The sequence below is a fragment of the Plecotus auritus genome (genome assembly GCF_963455305.1).
Source record: "Plecotus auritus genome assembly, chromosome: 2".
Classification (NCBI taxonomy): Eukaryota; Metazoa; Chordata; class Mammalia; order Chiroptera; family Vespertilionidae; genus Plecotus; species Plecotus auritus.
Genome location: NC_137771.1, coordinates 73,881,703 through 73,898,620, shown reverse-complemented (window position 1 = coordinate 73,898,620; position 16,918 = coordinate 73,881,703). Strand labels below are relative to the sequence as shown.

At 37.1% G+C, this 16,918-nt stretch overlaps 1 protein-coding gene across 12 annotated transcripts in view; it reads right to left on the bottom strand.

Annotated features, from left to right (window-relative positions):
- The window catches only part of CCDC18 (coiled-coil domain containing 18), a 125,278-nt gene that overhangs the window by 30,357 nt on the left and 78,003 nt on the right, over positions 1 to 16,918 (bottom strand). For 11 of the 12 annotated variants that reach the window (XM_080658144.1, XM_080658133.1, XM_080658142.1 and 8 more), the window contains 4 exons: positions 12,411 to 12,510; positions 7,605 to 7,721; positions 6,006 to 6,149; positions 4,266 to 4,469 (listed from right to left, as the gene is read on the bottom strand). In XM_080658144.1, the coding sequence (XP_080514270.1) occupies positions 4,266 to 4,469; positions 6,006 to 6,149; positions 7,605 to 7,721; positions 12,411 to 12,510 (565 nt within the window). Of the gene's footprint in view, positions 1 to 3,052; positions 3,135 to 4,265; positions 4,470 to 6,005; positions 6,150 to 7,604; positions 7,722 to 12,410; positions 12,511 to 16,918 lie in introns of those variants that run through there. The other variant, XM_080658136.1, reaches the window with a different exon arrangement.

Genomic DNA, 16,918 nt, shown 5'->3' with positions numbered 1-16,918 from the left:
CCCGGGTGAGAAGGAGGCAGCCAATCAATGTTCTGCTCTCACATCAATGTTTCTCTCTCTCTTTCTCTGTCCCTCTCCCTTCCTCTCTCTCTGGAAAAAAAAAGAAAAAAACTAAAAAAAAAGTGTTAGCTTAAACTCACTTGAAAGTCTAAAAGTGCTTTAATAACTCAATTTATTCAAAACTAATTAGATTGGCCAAAACTCAGTTCTGAGGAACTTCCTAACTACATTAAAAAGCTATCCTGCCCTAGCTGGTTTGGCTCAGTGGATAGAGCGCCCGCCTGCGGACAGAAAGGGTCCTGGGTTTGATTCTAGTCAAGAGCACATGCCCGGATTGTGGGCTCAATCCCCAGTAGGGGGCGTGCAAGAAGCAGCTGATCAATGATTCTCTCTCATTATTGATGTTTCTATCTCTCCCTCTCCCTTCCTCTCTGAAATCAATAAATATATATATATATTAAAAAGCTATCCAGTGTTCGGCAAACTCATTAGTCAACAGAGCCAAATATCAACAGTACAATGATTGAAATTTCTTTTGAGAGCCAAATTTTTTAAACTTAAACTTCTTCTAATGCCACTTCTTCAAAATAAACTCGCCCAGGCCGTGGTATTTTGTGGAAGAGCCACACTCAAGGGGCCAAAGAGCCGCATGTGGCTCACGAGCTGCAGTTTGCCGACCACGGAGCTATGTTAAGTATAACACTTTCTTTCTTTTAAATAACATAAAATTTGCCATTTTATTGAGTTCTTTACAGCAGCGATGTCATTTTTCATTTCTTCTTGGTTCTTCTTCATTTCCTCTTGGTTCTTGCTCATATTGTCGAATTTGTCTTCCATTCTTTTCAGCCACCTTATGACCATTTCTCTGAATTCTTTTTCTGGAAGGTTGCTTGCTTCCATTTCGTTTACTTCCTTTTCTGGTGATGCCTGCTTTTCTTTCATATGCGGGCTGTGTCTTTGTCTCCCCATGGTCTCTCTTCTCTGGGTGTCTGGTTATGTAGTTCTCTCTCTCCTGCGTCGATTTAAAGGCACAAAATACAGCACTACCAGGTACAACACACAAGGCACTGAACAGAAATGTATTCACGATATTAACAACCTCCAATAAAGGTGACCACCAGAGAAAGGCAAATCAGGGGATAGTAGAGAAAGAAGAAGAGGAAAAAGAAAGAAAGAAGAAGAAGAAAAAAAAAGGGGGTGTCAAAATGAAATTGGGAAAAGGGAAAAAAAGAAGAAAAAAAAGTAAGAGAGACAAGAAAGAGACTAAGAGAGAAAGGGAAACAGACTATATATATTGGGGATAAAACTCCAATAGAACAATCACTTATCCCAGCAAATGCCAGCAACAAGTACCTGGGGATTAATACAAACTACAACACCAACTAATATTGAGTGAGGCAAGGGAAAACAGAAGCACTAAACAAACAAAAAAATAAACAAAAGAAGAATAAGCAAAACAATCTCACAAAAAAGCATAAAAATTCGATATAATCTACATTCAAATGAACAACAACAAAAGGACAGAGAGAAGAACAATTTTTTGGATAGTTAAGACAGCGAAGAGAGAGGTGTGTATGGACTTGGAGCAGGGGATTGGAGATTAGATATATAAGTAGGGTGAAATTTTAAAAGGGGGTAAACAGAAAGAATAGGGAAAATCTAAAGCAGGAAAGGGGTAAGATAAACAGGACACTGAAAAGGGAAAAGTGAGGAAGAGAGTGATGGAATAAAGGTAGATTTGAGATAGAGTAAAATGATGCTAAAGGAAAGATAAAAATAGAATGTAGAACATTAATCCCAAAACAAAATGAAGAGAAAATAAAATGACACTTAAAAAAAAAAAAAAAGATAAAATAGCAGTAGTAATAATACGGATTGAAAATAAAAATGTAATAATTAAAAAGGTAAAATCAAGTGAGGAAAAAAATTAGTTTCTTGAGTAAAAGATGCAAAAAATGAGAATAAAAAAATAAAAAATAAAAATAAAATGTGGAGTAGTGAAGGTCATTCACTTCCTCTGTTGTTCTGTTTGGCACGCCTGTTTCTCAGTCCGGACAGTATTGCAGTTCCCTGCATTCCACTGCTCTTCAGTGATGTAAGCCAGTCCTGATTTTAAGCAGGCGGTGTGTCTTAATTCGTATTCCTTTATTTTTGATTACACAAGAGTCAATTTGTGATTCAGCCCCTGGGTGGCAGTGTTTCTGGATTGACTTCCGGGTTTATCTATGGCCTCTCTAGGGAGTGTTAGAGCCTTCTTTCCCTGTGGCACTCACTACCGGTTTGTGGGAGTGGGCTGCCTCAGAGCTGGCTCTCGGATGGTCACTCCCCGCTCCGATCCCCAGGTTCCAGAAAAACAACTTTCCCCTGCAGTCTCCCAGGGTGTCCCCAACTGGGTGAAACTATGAATTGGGCTTAGTAATCAGAAGCAAGAATTTCAAGAGGAATAAGCCCAAGTGTGCGCACTCCGTGGCTGCGCGTAAGTCTAGCACACCCCTGAAATTCTTAGGGTGTCCCTGCACTTCAGATCAAAATGGGTTGCTTTTTAGAGAGCCCTTCTGTTAGCAGCTCTGAGGACCCCCTTCCACATTCACAGATCACGCCAGCCCCAGCAGCCACCGATTTTTCTAGGCACAGACTTCCCTGGTCCTCCAGCTCCCGCAAAACGCGCGTTCCTCTCTCGCGCTGGGACCAGAGACCTCACCTTATCCTAGGCGAAATCTGACCTTTCCATGGTGGAGTGTAGAGCTCCTCTGAACCCGTGTGTTTGCGCCAATTGGGGAGTGTTGTTCTGGGGCTCGCAGCTGTTCCGTGGGTGCCGCAGTTGTGGATTCTCAGGCTTCTGATAAGCTCCACTTTCCAATTCCAGATGGCAGCGACTCCGCGTCCAAGCCCGCAGCTCCCGGAGGGGACCCAGCCGCAGTGGGAGCTGCCAGGTCAGGGGAACCCCGTCTAGCAGTCTCCCACCTTCTTCTGGAGTTCAGCTGTCCCCCAACTTGCCAACAAACACTCCTAGTGCGACCCTCAGCTGTTCTTTCTTTCTGCTCCGGGACAAGGCTCGGAACACGTCTGTCTATTCCGCCGCCATTTTTTTAAAATTTGCCATTTTAAACATTTTTATTGTTATTAATCCTCACCTGAGGATGTATTTTTTTTAAAAAAAAAATATTTTTATTGATTTCAGAGAGAAAGGGAGAGGGAAAGAAAGATAGAAACATCAATGATAAGAGAGAATCATTGATTGGCTGACTCCTGCACACCCCCTATTGGGGATAGAGCCCAAAACCCAAGTTCCAGAAGCTAAAACCAACAGTAATTAGCATTAATGCAGAAGACCCATTGCAAGGCCAATGGACTTTGATATTCAGCCTGGCTGAAAATCAGCATAATATTGCCCTAACGGTTAGGGAATTGCCTTCAGCCATTGAGCCCACAGCAGGGCAATATTAGAGAGACATGGATGTGAGAGAGACACATCGATTGGTTGCCTCCCACACATGCCCCAATGGGCATGTGCAACCGAGGTACGTGCCCTTGACTAGAATAGAACCCACGACCCTTCAGTCTGCTGGCTGACAATCTATCTACTGAGCCAAACTAGCTAGGGCACTTTAAACATATTAAGTGTACATTTCAGTAGCATTAGGTATATTCACATTGTTGTGCAACACTAACTTTTGCAAGAACTGAATTATACCAAACCAGAGAGGGTTGGACCTGCATTACCACCGTTTGTCCACCATCCAGAACTGAAATATTGCTGACATGTACACATAAGGAACTGTTTAATATTGAAATTGGGACTCAAAAGAACTGTTGGCCCAGAAAGAAACTCACTACAGACTGATTCATTTGCCTCTCAACATAACCATTATTGCTTGTCTCATTTTCGGTTCTTATAAGTGTATTTCTAGTATCACATGATCTCACTCATCTAGGGGAAATAATGCACAACATAAACTGGTGAATAAAAACAGACCCGGAGACAGGGAAGCATCGATCAGACTGTCAAACCTCAGAGGAAGGTAGGGGAGGGTGGGGGTAAGGGGGAGAGATCAACCAAAGGACTTGTATGCATGCATATAAGCCTAACCAGTGGTCACCAACAACAGGGGGCTGGGGGCATGCGTGGGGAGGGGTTTGGGATGGGAATGGGGGGATGAGGACTAATATGTGATACCTTAATCAATAAAGAAATTAATAAAAAAAAGTGAATGGTAAAATATTAATATTTTCAATAAGGTAAAACTATTAAAAATAGGGATTACCTTCTCTTTAGAGAGTTGCTTTATTTCCTCCAGTTCTGTTGAGAGCTTTTCTATTTCTCTCTGTGCTTGGATTTGTTGGTGACGAGCATCTACCAATTCTGTATGAGAGTTCTGCATCTGCTCCCGGGTTAGCCTCAATTCTTGCTCCAAATCTATGGTTTCCTTATACTGAGTTGCAATGTACTGTTCCTGCTCTTTCATAACCTGAAATACACAGGATATATTTACATTCAAAATGAAATGATACAAATAACTTACTTCTTATTTTGATTTCTCTTTTAATAAGTGACTTCACCCCTTCCACCAAATAAAATTTAACATACAATGAATATCATCTACTGTGAAATTGATATTCAGAAAATGTTTTTATTTTTAATAATAAGAAACTGAAAAAAGTACTGTAATAAATCTGGGAATGACTGGTATATTTTGTATAACTTTAATATGCCAACTGTGTAATCCTTTATCATTATGAATATAACATGACAGAATACATAATAACATAAAGAGAAAAAAGAAGTTAATATTTGATTACCCATGTCAAAGATAGAGAATATATTGGCATGAATAATAAAACCCAACATTAATTCACACAGCTGGATTAGAGCCATTACCTTATTCCCTGTAAAAGTAAAGTGTGTCACTGAGACTGCTACTCTCTCTGAAATACTTTTACATTACTCAGTTAAGTCCCTAGTAAAGTTTGTTTCTTAGAGAAAAAAAAAATCAGTGAAAAGTAAGTAAGTTCTAAATTAGCTTGGTTCGATGATAGGGAATGACAATTGACCTTACGGCTGATAAGAAGAAAAGAAACCTGTACAAATTACTAGGATGCTAATGTCTGGAATGGGGGCCCAGGACCCAACTCTGTTGTATGTCAATATAAATCTCATGTAAATATTTTTTACCCATCCTTGTTAGGGAACACAAAATGACTGGGCTAGTAATAATTTTTCCCCACTGGGGCCCAAACTTGTTCTCAGAAACCATGCTTGATTTATGTATGTAATTCAACTAATATTTATTCATGCTTACTATGTGTTACATGCTGTTCTAAGTGTTGATAGGAGAGTGAACAAAGGAGACAAAGTGTCCATTCTTATGGAGTTCATATTCTACTGGAGAAGACAGATAATCAGTGAGAATCAATGAGTCAAACACAATAAAGAGCGATACTCAAAGTTTTAAAGTAGAGTATAATATTTAAAAACAAGAGAAAGTTACATCCACAAGTGCTCTTAGAAGCAATTTCAGTTTTTATTTATTATTTAAATTTTTATTGATTTCAGAGAGGAAGGGAGAGGAAGAGAGAAATAGAAACATCAACGATAAGAGAGAATCATTGTTCAGCTGCCTCCTGCACACTCCCTACTGGGGATCAAGCCTGCAACACTGGCATGTGCCCTGACCGGGAATGGAACCGTGACCTCATGGTTCATGGGTCAACACTCAACCACTGAGCAACACTGGCTGGGCGCAATTTCAGTTTTTAAAAAGCTAGTGGGTTATGGTTCATGACTCAACACACATGCAAACTGATGATACTTCATCTGGAAACTCAGTAGAACATAAGAATAAAAGACTTAATGAAAGAAACTAATAGGTATTGGGCCCAAATAATTAGCCTAAAAATATTTATGACACAGTTTTTGTATACTAAAACCTAACAGTTTAAAACATAAAGATTTATATGGCTCTTCAGGTAATACATGTTCCTTAGGAGAAAAATAATTTGCTTACACTATCCATTTCTTTCATCTTTTGTTGTGTTCGTTCAGTTTCTTTTTTCAGTTGATTGATCTCCTGTTCATTTTGTAGTGTTATAAATTCTTTTTCTCGGAGCTGTTCTTTGGCATTTTGCAATTTTTCATTCAAACTTTCTATCTGAATTTTAAACAGAACAATATTAATGTAACTAAGGAAAAATAATTCTTTAATCATAACTACAATTCAAGTAAGTCAAGCTTTAAACACATATATCTAAAACAGAAAAATATAAATGTGTTTTTAAGACAACCATAACTTACACATAAACATCAGAATTCTTATGCCTAATAAGAAGTTTATATGTATAACTAAAATATGCTAAAAGAGATTAAGGTCTCAATCATATTTGGATAAGAAAGGAAAATTAGGGTACATTAAAACAAATATTACATGGCATTACAAATAATTTTATAAGTAATGTGTGCATAAGGAAAAATATATAGTTAGTATAAAAGTCCCCTTCCCACTGTGTTCCTTCCTTAGCCACAAACAGTTAACAAAATTACTTCCAAATCCTTCCAGAGATATTTTATACATATTCAGACATGCATACATTATGATAAGTATGTGGACACAATGATCCAAGAAAAACTATATTCAAAATAACATTAAGAGAGTAGTCACAGTGGGGGAAATGTTACATGTCAGTCATAGGGTACAAAGTTTCAGTTATGTAGGATGAATAAGTTCTGGAGATCTAATACATAGCATTTTGACTATAGATAGTAATACTGTATTGCATACTTGAAATTTACTAAAAGAACAGATCTTAAGTGTTGTCACCAAAATAAAAACAAAACAAAAAAAACACCAAAAACCTATAAGTAATTAGCTTGATTGTGGTAATTATTTTGCAATGTATATCAAATATCACGTTGCACACCCTAAATAAATGCAATTTTTATTTGTCAATTATACCTCCAAAAGCTAGGGGGAAATATTAAGAGGAGAAAAGAAATATAAAGTAGCATGTACAAGGTGATTAAAATTCTATAGTATTTTTTTGCCCTAGCCAGTTTTGCTCAATGGATAGTGTCAGCCTGCTGACTGAAAGGTCCTGGGTTCGATTCTGGTCAAGGGCACATGCCTGGGTTGCGGGCTCGATCCCCAGTAGGGGCATGCAGGAGGCAGCCGATCAATGATTTTCTGTCATCATTGATGTTTCTATCTCTCTCCCTTCCTCTCTGAAATCAATAAAAATATTTTTTTTAAAAATAAAAAATAGCCCTAACCGGTTTGGCACAGTGGATAGAGCGTCGGCCTGCGGACTCAAGGGTCCCAGGTTTGATTCCAGTCAAGGGCATGTACCTTGGTTGCGGGCACATACCCAGTGGGGAGTGTGCAGGAGGCAGCTGATCGATGTTTCTCTCTCATCGATGTTTCTAACTCTCTATCCCTCTCCCTTCCTCTCTGTAAAAAATCAATAAAATATATTTTAAGAAAAAAATAAAATAAAATTATATAGTATTTTAATATATATTCTGTTAAAAAGCCATGCTATATGAATAATGAATACTTACAGAAAGTAGTTATTTTTAAAACAATTTAAAATATGTAATTTTTATAATTTACCTGTTTGTTGCATTCTTTAAGTTCCAATTCTGATTTCTCCAGAGTACCCTCTAATTTAATAATTTTCTGTTCCATTTCTCCTCTGTGCTCACGTATAGTCATATCCAAATGTGTAACCTAAATAGGAAAATAGCACTAAACTGTCATTCAATTTAATTCTGATGTGAAAAATTGTGTGCTTAGAATGTGTTTTAGAGTTATTTATAGTGGGTATAACTGAAACAAACTCATCTCAAATAAATTATTTAAAAGAATAAGAAAAATAATAATTGCTTACTAATACTGGATCTTGAGCCCCACATATATTATAGAAACTTAAAGAAAAAATATTATGCTCATAAATGACAAAATGATTCAGATTTCATTTGATGTTAGATAAAAGCTACTAAATACAACATAACAAAAATTGTGAAATGCAGCAAAAACAATGCTTAGAGGAAAATTTATAGCACTAAATGCATATACTATATTAGAAAAGAGCCCAGACAATGTTCCTCAGTGTTTGAGCTTTGACCTGTGAACCAGGACATCATGGTTTGATTCTGTCAGGGCACATGCCTGGGTTCCAGTAGAGGCATGCAGGAGGCAGCCAATCAATGATTCTCTCTCACTGATATTTCTCTCTCTCTCTCCCTTTCCTATCCTCTCTCTGAAATCATTATTTTTTTTTAAAGAAGATCTAAAAACAATAGTCTAATCTTCACCTTGTGAAACTAGAAAAATAAGAGCAAATTAAATCCTAAGTAGAAGAAAAGAAAAAATAATAATTAGAGCAGAAATCAACGCAATTAAAATTAGGAAATCAATAGAGAAAAATCAACAAAACCAAAAGCTGGTTCTTTGAAAAAATATCAATAAAACTGATAAGCATCTAGCTAAGCTAACTAGAAAACAAAAGAAGCACATAAATTGCTAATATCAGAAAAGAAAATGGGACCCAACTGGCATGTCTCAGTGGTTGAGCATCGACCTATGAACCAGGAGGCCACAGTTCAATTCCTGGTTAGGGCATATGCCTGAGTTGCAGGCTTGATACTCAGTGTGGGGTGTGCAGGAGGCAGCTGATCGATGATTCTATTTCATCCTTGATGTTTCTATCTCTCTCTCCCTCTCCCTTCCTCTCTGAAATCAATAAAAATATATTTAAAAAGAAATAAAAATGGGGACATTATTCTAAATCTCATGGACATAAAAAGAATAAAGGAATACTATGAACAACCCTCTGGTCATGAATTTAATTAAACTAGATGAAAATAATGAAGTACTTGAAAGATGCAATCTGCCAAAACTCACACAAAAAGAAATAGACAATCTAAATAAGTCTATAGCTATTAAAGATATTGAATCAATAATTACTAATAATAACTTTCCAAAACAAAGTACCAAGCCCATATGGGTTCATTGGTGAATTCTATCATACATTTAAGGAAGAAATAAATTATAATAATCCTCTACAATCTCATTCAAAAGATAGAAGAGGAAAAACTTCCTAATTCATTCTGTGAGGCCAGCATTACCCTAATCTTATCTAATAAAGAGGGAATATGCTAATTGACCCTCACACTGACGCAAAGATGGCGGCGCCCACAGCCAATAAGCGAATCTTAAAAGCAGCAAAAGAAAAGCAGTTAGTTACCTACAAGGGAGTACCATATGACTGTCAGGTGATTTCTTAACAGAAACTTTGCAGGCCAGAAGGGAGTGGCAAGAAATATTCAAAGTGATGAATAGCAAGAACCTACAACCAAGATTACTCTACCCAGCAAAGCTATCATTTAGAGTTGAAAGTCAGACACAGAGCTTCAGAGATAAGAAAAAGCTAAAGGAGTTCATCACCACCAAACCAGTATTATATGAATTACTGAAGGGTATTCTTTAAGAAGAGGAAGAAGAAGAAAAAGGTAAAGATAAAAATTTATGAACAATGAAGTGACAACAAATACATATCTATCAACAAGTGAATCTAAAAATCAAGTGAATAAAAAATCTGATGAACAGAATAAACTGGTGAATGTAACAGAATCAGGGGCATGGAAAGGGAGTGGACTGACAATTCTTCGGGGGGAAGGGTGTGTAGGGGGTGCAGGAAGAGATTGGACAAAGATCTTACACCTGTGAATGAGGACAGTGGGGGGGAGGAGACCCTAGGGGGGTGGGAACTGGGTGGAGGGGAGCTATGAGGGGAAAAAAGAGGAACATCTGTAATAATCTGAACAATAAAGATTAAAAAAAAAACTAAACTAAAAAAAAGAAAAAGAAAAAAAGATAATATAGAAGAAAACCTAGATGACCTTGGGTACAGCTATAACTTTTTAGATAAAACACCAAAGCACAATCCATAAAAGAAATTATTGATGATCCAGACTTTATTAAAATGAAAAACTTCTATTCTGTGAAAGTTAATGTCAAAAGAATGAGAAAAGCTACACACTGAGAGAAAATATTTGCAAAAGACAAATTTGATAAAGACTGGTATCCAAGATATACTAGTACAAAGAACTTTTAACACTCAACAGTAAAGAAACAAACAACCTGCCTTAGTCAATATGGCTCAGTTAGTTGGGCTTTGCCCAATGCACTGAAAGGTTCCCAGTTTGATTCCCAGTCAGGGCACATGCCCAGGTTGTGGGCTCAACCCCAGGAAGGGGGTGTGCAGGAGGCAGCCAATGGATGTTTGGCTCTCACAACGATGTTTTTCTCTCTCTCCCTTTCCCTTCCTCTCTGTCTAATAATTTTAAAAATATAGACAAACAATTCAATTAAAAAATAAGACACCTTACCAAAGAAGATAAACTGGTGGAAAGTAAGCATAGGAAATGATGCTCCATATCATGTCATTAGGGAAAATACAAATTAAAACAACAAGGAAACAACACTATATACCTATAAGGATGGTAAAAGTCTCAAACACTAACACTAATGCTAATCAGCATGGGTAGCAATAGGAACTCATATTTGTTACTGGTGAGTATGCAAAATGTTACAGCCACTTTGGAAGGCAGTTTGGAAGTGTCTTATTAAACATACTCTTACAATATGATCCAGCAATCATGCTCCTTGGTATTTACCCAAAGGAACTGAAAACATGTCAACACAAAAAAGCTACACACCAATGTTTATAGCAGCTTTATTTATAACTAGAAGCCCGGTGCATGAAATTCATGCTTGGCGGGGGGGTCCCCTCAGCCCAGCTTGCACCCTCTCCAATCCGGGACCACTTGGGGGATGTCCAACTGCCGGTTTAGGCCCGATCCCAGGACTGCTGGCTCCTAACTGCTCATCTGCCTGCCTGCCTGCCTGATCACCCCCAACTACCTCCCCTGCCAGCCTGATCACGCCTAACTGCCTCTGCCTGCCGGCCTGATTGCCCCTAACTGCCCCCCCTGCTGGCCTGGTCGCCCCCAACTGCCCCCCCCCCCGCCAGCCTGGTCGCCCCTTACTGCTTCCCCCCCCCGGCCTGGTCACCCCCAACTGTCCCCCTCTGCCACCCTGGTTGTCCCTAACTGCCCCCCCCCAGCCTGGTCACCCCTTACTGCTGCCCCTGCCGGCCTAGTTGCCCCTAACTGTCCCCCTCTGCCACCCTGGTTGCCCCCAACTGCCGGCCTATCACCCCTTACTGCCCCCCCTGCTGGCCTGGTCACTCCTTAATGCCCCCCCTTGCCGGCCTGGTCGCCCCCAACTGCCCCCCATGTAGGCTTGTCACTCCTTACTGACCCCCTGCCAGCCTGGTCGCCCCCAACTGTCCCCCCACTGGCCTAGTCACCCCAACTGCCCCCCCTGCTGGCCTGGTCGCCCCACGCAGCCTGCTGGTCAGTTGTTTGGTCGTCCCTCACTAACCCCCCTGCCGGCCTTGTTGCCCCATGCAGCCTGCTGTTCAGTTGTTAATGTGACGGTGTCCCAGACAATTTGCATATTCCTCTATTATTAGTATAGATTGCCAGAACTTGGAAACAGGCAAGATGGCCTTCAATAGGCGAATGAATAAATAAGCTGCAGTATATCCAGAATATGGAATCAGTGTTAAAAAAGAAATAAACCATCAAGGTATGAAAAGACATGGAGGAATCTTAAATGTTTATTACTAGCTGAAGGAAACCAATCTGAAAAGGCTATATACTCTGTTTCAATTTATGTATATGACATTCTGAAAAAAGCAAAACTACTGAGACAATAAAAAGATCAGTGGTTGCCAGGAATGGGGGAAGAAAAGGGAGGGATGAACAGGTGAATCATAGAGGATTTTCAGTGTAGTGAAAATACTATAATTCCTCCCAGAGAATGTGCAACTCCAAGAGTAAACTAGAATGTAAACTGATGTATCAATGTAGGTTCACAACTGTAACAAATGTACTACCTCTGGTGGGGAAGTTTGATAATGGGGAAGGTTGTGCACATGTGGGCGTATATGAGAAATCTGTGTATGTTCTTGCTCAATCTTGCTGTGAACCTAAAACTACCCTAAAGTCTTCGAAAAAGATGCTGGTAAGTAATACCTTCTGAATATTTTTGCTCCTCCAACAAACAATAGCAAATAACTCCTTTAATCCCATTTTTTCCAATATACAGTAATATAAGAGATCAAAATGTTCAGAATACTAAGCTAAACTTCATTCTCAAAAATCCTTTTGCTGTAAAAATAGCAAGATAAAGAAAAATGATATATTTCTAATTTTTCAAAAATATTTATGTGCACAAAAAACAAGTATGTTATAAAAATGTCCATTTATCAAAAAGTGTGACCTCTGAAACATAGTGTGATTGTATTTTAACAGGAAATTTCATTAAAATATAATTAAGAAAACCAACTTGAGCTGCTCTTTGCTTTAGCTCCCAATTTCTCTCCTTAAGTGCCTGATCCATTTCAAGGAGCTCCTGCTTTTTGTCTTCAATCTCCATCTTGCAGTCTCTGTAATTTAACAAAGGAAAAAGATCAAAGCAAATAGTGGAAATATTATAGTGTTTAAAAATTAAGTCAACTGGGTCACCTTTCCTGTAGTAAAAAGTAATTGTATATATCCTTTTTTTATATTGAAAGGGCTCAAACTAAAGTAATAATGTGTAAGAAAAATGATTGATATCAACATAATTAGTTTAATATAGTGTTAAAAAGACAAAAGTTAATTTAAACTCTACTATTGTAAACAGTTTAAGCTAAATGTTAAAGCACTCCCAGGAAATAAGATTGAATCAGTATAAGAATTTAAAAACTATATCCATATTTTTTCATCTATAGATCAAGGGAATGTTTGGAAGTCTTTTCTATTTAACAGCTGTGAGTTTATTACAATTGAATGAGGCATTTATCTCATGGTTGGCATTCTTGATATCCACAGGTCAAGAAATGACCATTGTGTTTCTCATGGGAATTTTACTCAAAATGATGCCTTACATATAGTGATGTAATGAAGTCAACTATAGAAATAATTTTTATAAATATAAATGTATTTTATGCAATATATATTTTATAAATATATATTTTATAAGTTATCATCCTAAAACCCCAACTTATATATTTTAATACTTCTACCAGTCTGATGCCTATGATCAGAGAATTTTAATTTGAACTCTTAAGTTATAACATGACAAAGTCTGAAAATGTTGTATTGATTTTGAAAATCTTCAAATGTTTCCCAGTTTTAAATATGAAACAATATTGAATAAAGGTACACATTTTAAAAAACAGGTTCTGAACTTCTTTAGTGAGCTGTTTATTATTCTCCTAAGTGTCAAAAGTTGTAAAATACAAGGCTAAACTAATATTCGAAAAGTAACATGAAACCTATATGTTCATGTTGACAAATGTCACCCCAATAAAATTTAATAAAAGAAAATAAAAGTAATAGGAAATGAATTCTAAAGATAACTCTAACTGCTGTCCATGCAAATAATTGAGCTTCCAAAATTCAGCTATTAGATAGAATTTTAGATTTCATTATTACTTCTTTTATCCATTCACTCACTTAACTATTTAGAAAATATTTGTTGGATGCTTCCTATATGTCAGGATTCTATGTACTGTAGACTTAATAGTCAACAAGATTGATGTTCTTCATCACATGGAGCTTATATTTAGTAGGTCCAGGAGAGAAGATGAACTATAAATACCAAACAACTCAACAAGAAAAATATAACAATACCAAGTGCTATGTTAGAGCATTAAACAGTGATGAAATAGTGACTGGGTGGCTATTTTAGAGCAGGTGGTCAGGGAAGGGTTCTCTGAGGTAAGTATGTCAAACCTGCAGCCCATGGGCTGCATGTGGCCCACAACGAATATTTTTACAGCCCAGCCAATATAACGGTATGTAAGAAACATTTTAATAAAAATTTGGTAACTTAATTTTTACAATATCCTGGTATACATAATAATTCATAATGAACTACAACTTTCACTAATGACTAATTACTATAATTGTGTTGCATTCATTTCCCTTACACATCTTACTTGCAGGCATACCATTTCTCTCCACTAATACTAGCAGCAAATATTTTAGCAGCCAATTGCCACGTCCTTAGTCTTGTACTGACTTGTTTGGTGTGCACAACAGGAAATATTTCACTTTCAGAGAACAAGAAAAATAGGTTTATTTGCATTACGCTTATTAATTTGTGTGGTTATTCAGTGTCTGGTAAGTAAATGTTCGAGAAAAAGTATTAATTTTTATTAAAATGTTCTATGATTTTATGTTAACGATTACTCATTTATTTCAGCCCTTTGTATTTAGCATGTCTCTATAGAAATAACCCCACGTTTCTATGAAAATTGAAGCTTTTGTTTTTTTGCGGCCCACATAAACTTAAACCTTGTTTATTTGGCCCATGTTAGCCTCTGAGTTTGACATGCTTTCTCTGAGGTAATGTAAAGGGCAAGAAGCTGGCCACAGAACTGTTGTTTCAAGCCAAAGAAACAGCTATGGCAAAGTTGGAAGATGGGAAAAAACTTGGTAAGTTTTAAGTAAAATAAAAAGGCCAGGAATAAGAATAGTGTGAAATGAGGCCAGAGAAGTAGACCAGAATCTTGTCATGTAGGGTTTTATATTCCAGAATAAGGACCTTGGATTTTTTTTAAATTGTAGTTAAAATACATATAAGATTTACCATTTCAATCACTTCAAAGTATATAATTCAGTTACATTAAGTACCTTCACAATGTTGTGTTACTATCGCCATTATTTCCAATACTTTTTCATCACTTCAAATGAAAATTCCATACCCATTTGCAGGGGTTTTTTTGCAGTTATTTTCTATTCCCCTTCCCCCTAGTTCTTGGCAACCACTAATCTGCCTTCTATCTCTATAGATTTGTTAATTCTGGATATTTCATATAAATGGAATTATGCACTATGTACTGGTTTCTTTCATTCAGCATAATGTATTCAAGATTCATCATGTTATAGCATGTATCAGTACTTTATTTTCATGGTTGAATAATATTCCTGCCTAGCTGGTTTGGCTCAGTGGATAGAGCATCGGCCTGTGGATCAAAGGGTCTTGGGTTCAATTCCATTCAAGGGCATGTACCTTGGTTGCAGGCTCCTCCCTGGCCCTGGCCCTTTGGCCTGTGCAGGAGGCAACCAATTGATGTATTTCTCTCATACCGATATTTCTGTCTTTCCCTCTCTCTTCCACTCTCTCTAAAAATCAATGGAAAAATATCCTTGGGTGAGGATTAAAAAAAAATTAAAATTAAAAAAACATATATATATGTATGTGTGTGTGTATATATATATATATATATATATATATATATACACACACACACACACATACATATATATATATGTATAAATAATATTCCTTGTATGGATACACCACATTTTGTTTATCCATTCAACTACTGATGGGCATTTGGGTTGTTTCCACTTAGCGGCTATAGTGAAGAGATGCTATGAACATTTGTTTGAACACAATTTGAACATTTGTTTGAGCACAATTTTTGTTTGAACACCTGTTTGCAATTATTTTAGGGACATACCTAGGAGTGAAATTACTGAGTTATATAATAATTCTATGTTTAACTTATTGAGAGTATGCCAAACTATTTTGTGCAGCAGCTATACCATTTTAGTTTCCCACCAACAATGTATGAGGGTTCCAATTTCTCCACCCACTTGTTAATACTTGCTATTTTCTGTTTTCGTTTTTGTTTGTTTGTTTTTATTATGGCCACACATTACAGTATGAAGTGGTATCTCATTGTGGTTTTGATTTACATTTCCCAAGTAGCCTGGGTTTTTTTCTGAAGCTTTTGGGAAGCCATTAGAAGGTTTAAGTAGGGGAGTAATATATTCTGATGGATATTTTAAATCATAACTTAAATCCATTCTGTGGAGAAGGAATTGTGGGAGGGTCAAGAATTTAAACTGGGAAACCAGGTGGGAAGTCATGGCAATAGACCAGGTGAGAGATGATGATGGCTTGTGCTAAGGCAGTGATTAAAAAAGTCAAGAAATCAATAGATTTCAGAATATATTTTAGAAACAGAGTTGAGATGACTAGCTAATAGATTAAATGAAAAAAGGGAGAGAAAGATATAAAATAATCATATATTTCTGGTATGAGCTATTATATGATACTGAGAGGAAGGGCAGGAGAAAAAAAGAGTGCTGTTTTGGCCAAGCTTAAGAAGCCTCTTAAAAATATCTAAGTGGAAAAAACAAGTAAGTCTTAGATATTTGAGTCTGGAGTTTGGATAATAAATTATTTCTGGAGATATGGATTTGAAAATCTGACACATACTATTTAAAAGTACATGAAGTTTACTAAAAAGTAGTTTGTGGATAGAAAAGAGACAGGAGCCCTATAATAAATAATGAGTTACATTTAAGTTTCTGGGTCCTCTTGCTGCTCTCTATCCTGTTCTTTCATTCCATATTTCACATTCTGGGATATAATTCTGTTTTCCTTTTCAGAATCTATTTCCCACACTCTGGCTCTGGTCTGGCTCTCCAATCCCACTTACCATAGATGTGGTAAATTTAGCTGCTAATCTAAGAATCTATTTAGAGTTGGACAGACTTGTGTTTAATTTCCTTCTCTGAACTCTCTGACTTTGGGGATTTTACTTAATTTTCTCAGGCTTCAGTTTTCTCAAGTGTGAAAAGGTTATGTATGTTGTAAAGAAATTAGTAAGATCACGTATAAAGTCCCTGGCATAGCACTGGCACAAAATAAGGGCTTTATACAAAGAACAATATTGTTATTGTTAATATTACTTTGCTCTTAACCACTGCTATATGATGGTCCAATCATTTTCTACCACTATAGAGTACAGAAGTGGGCCAACGTAAAATGGTCCACAGATCAAGAATAAA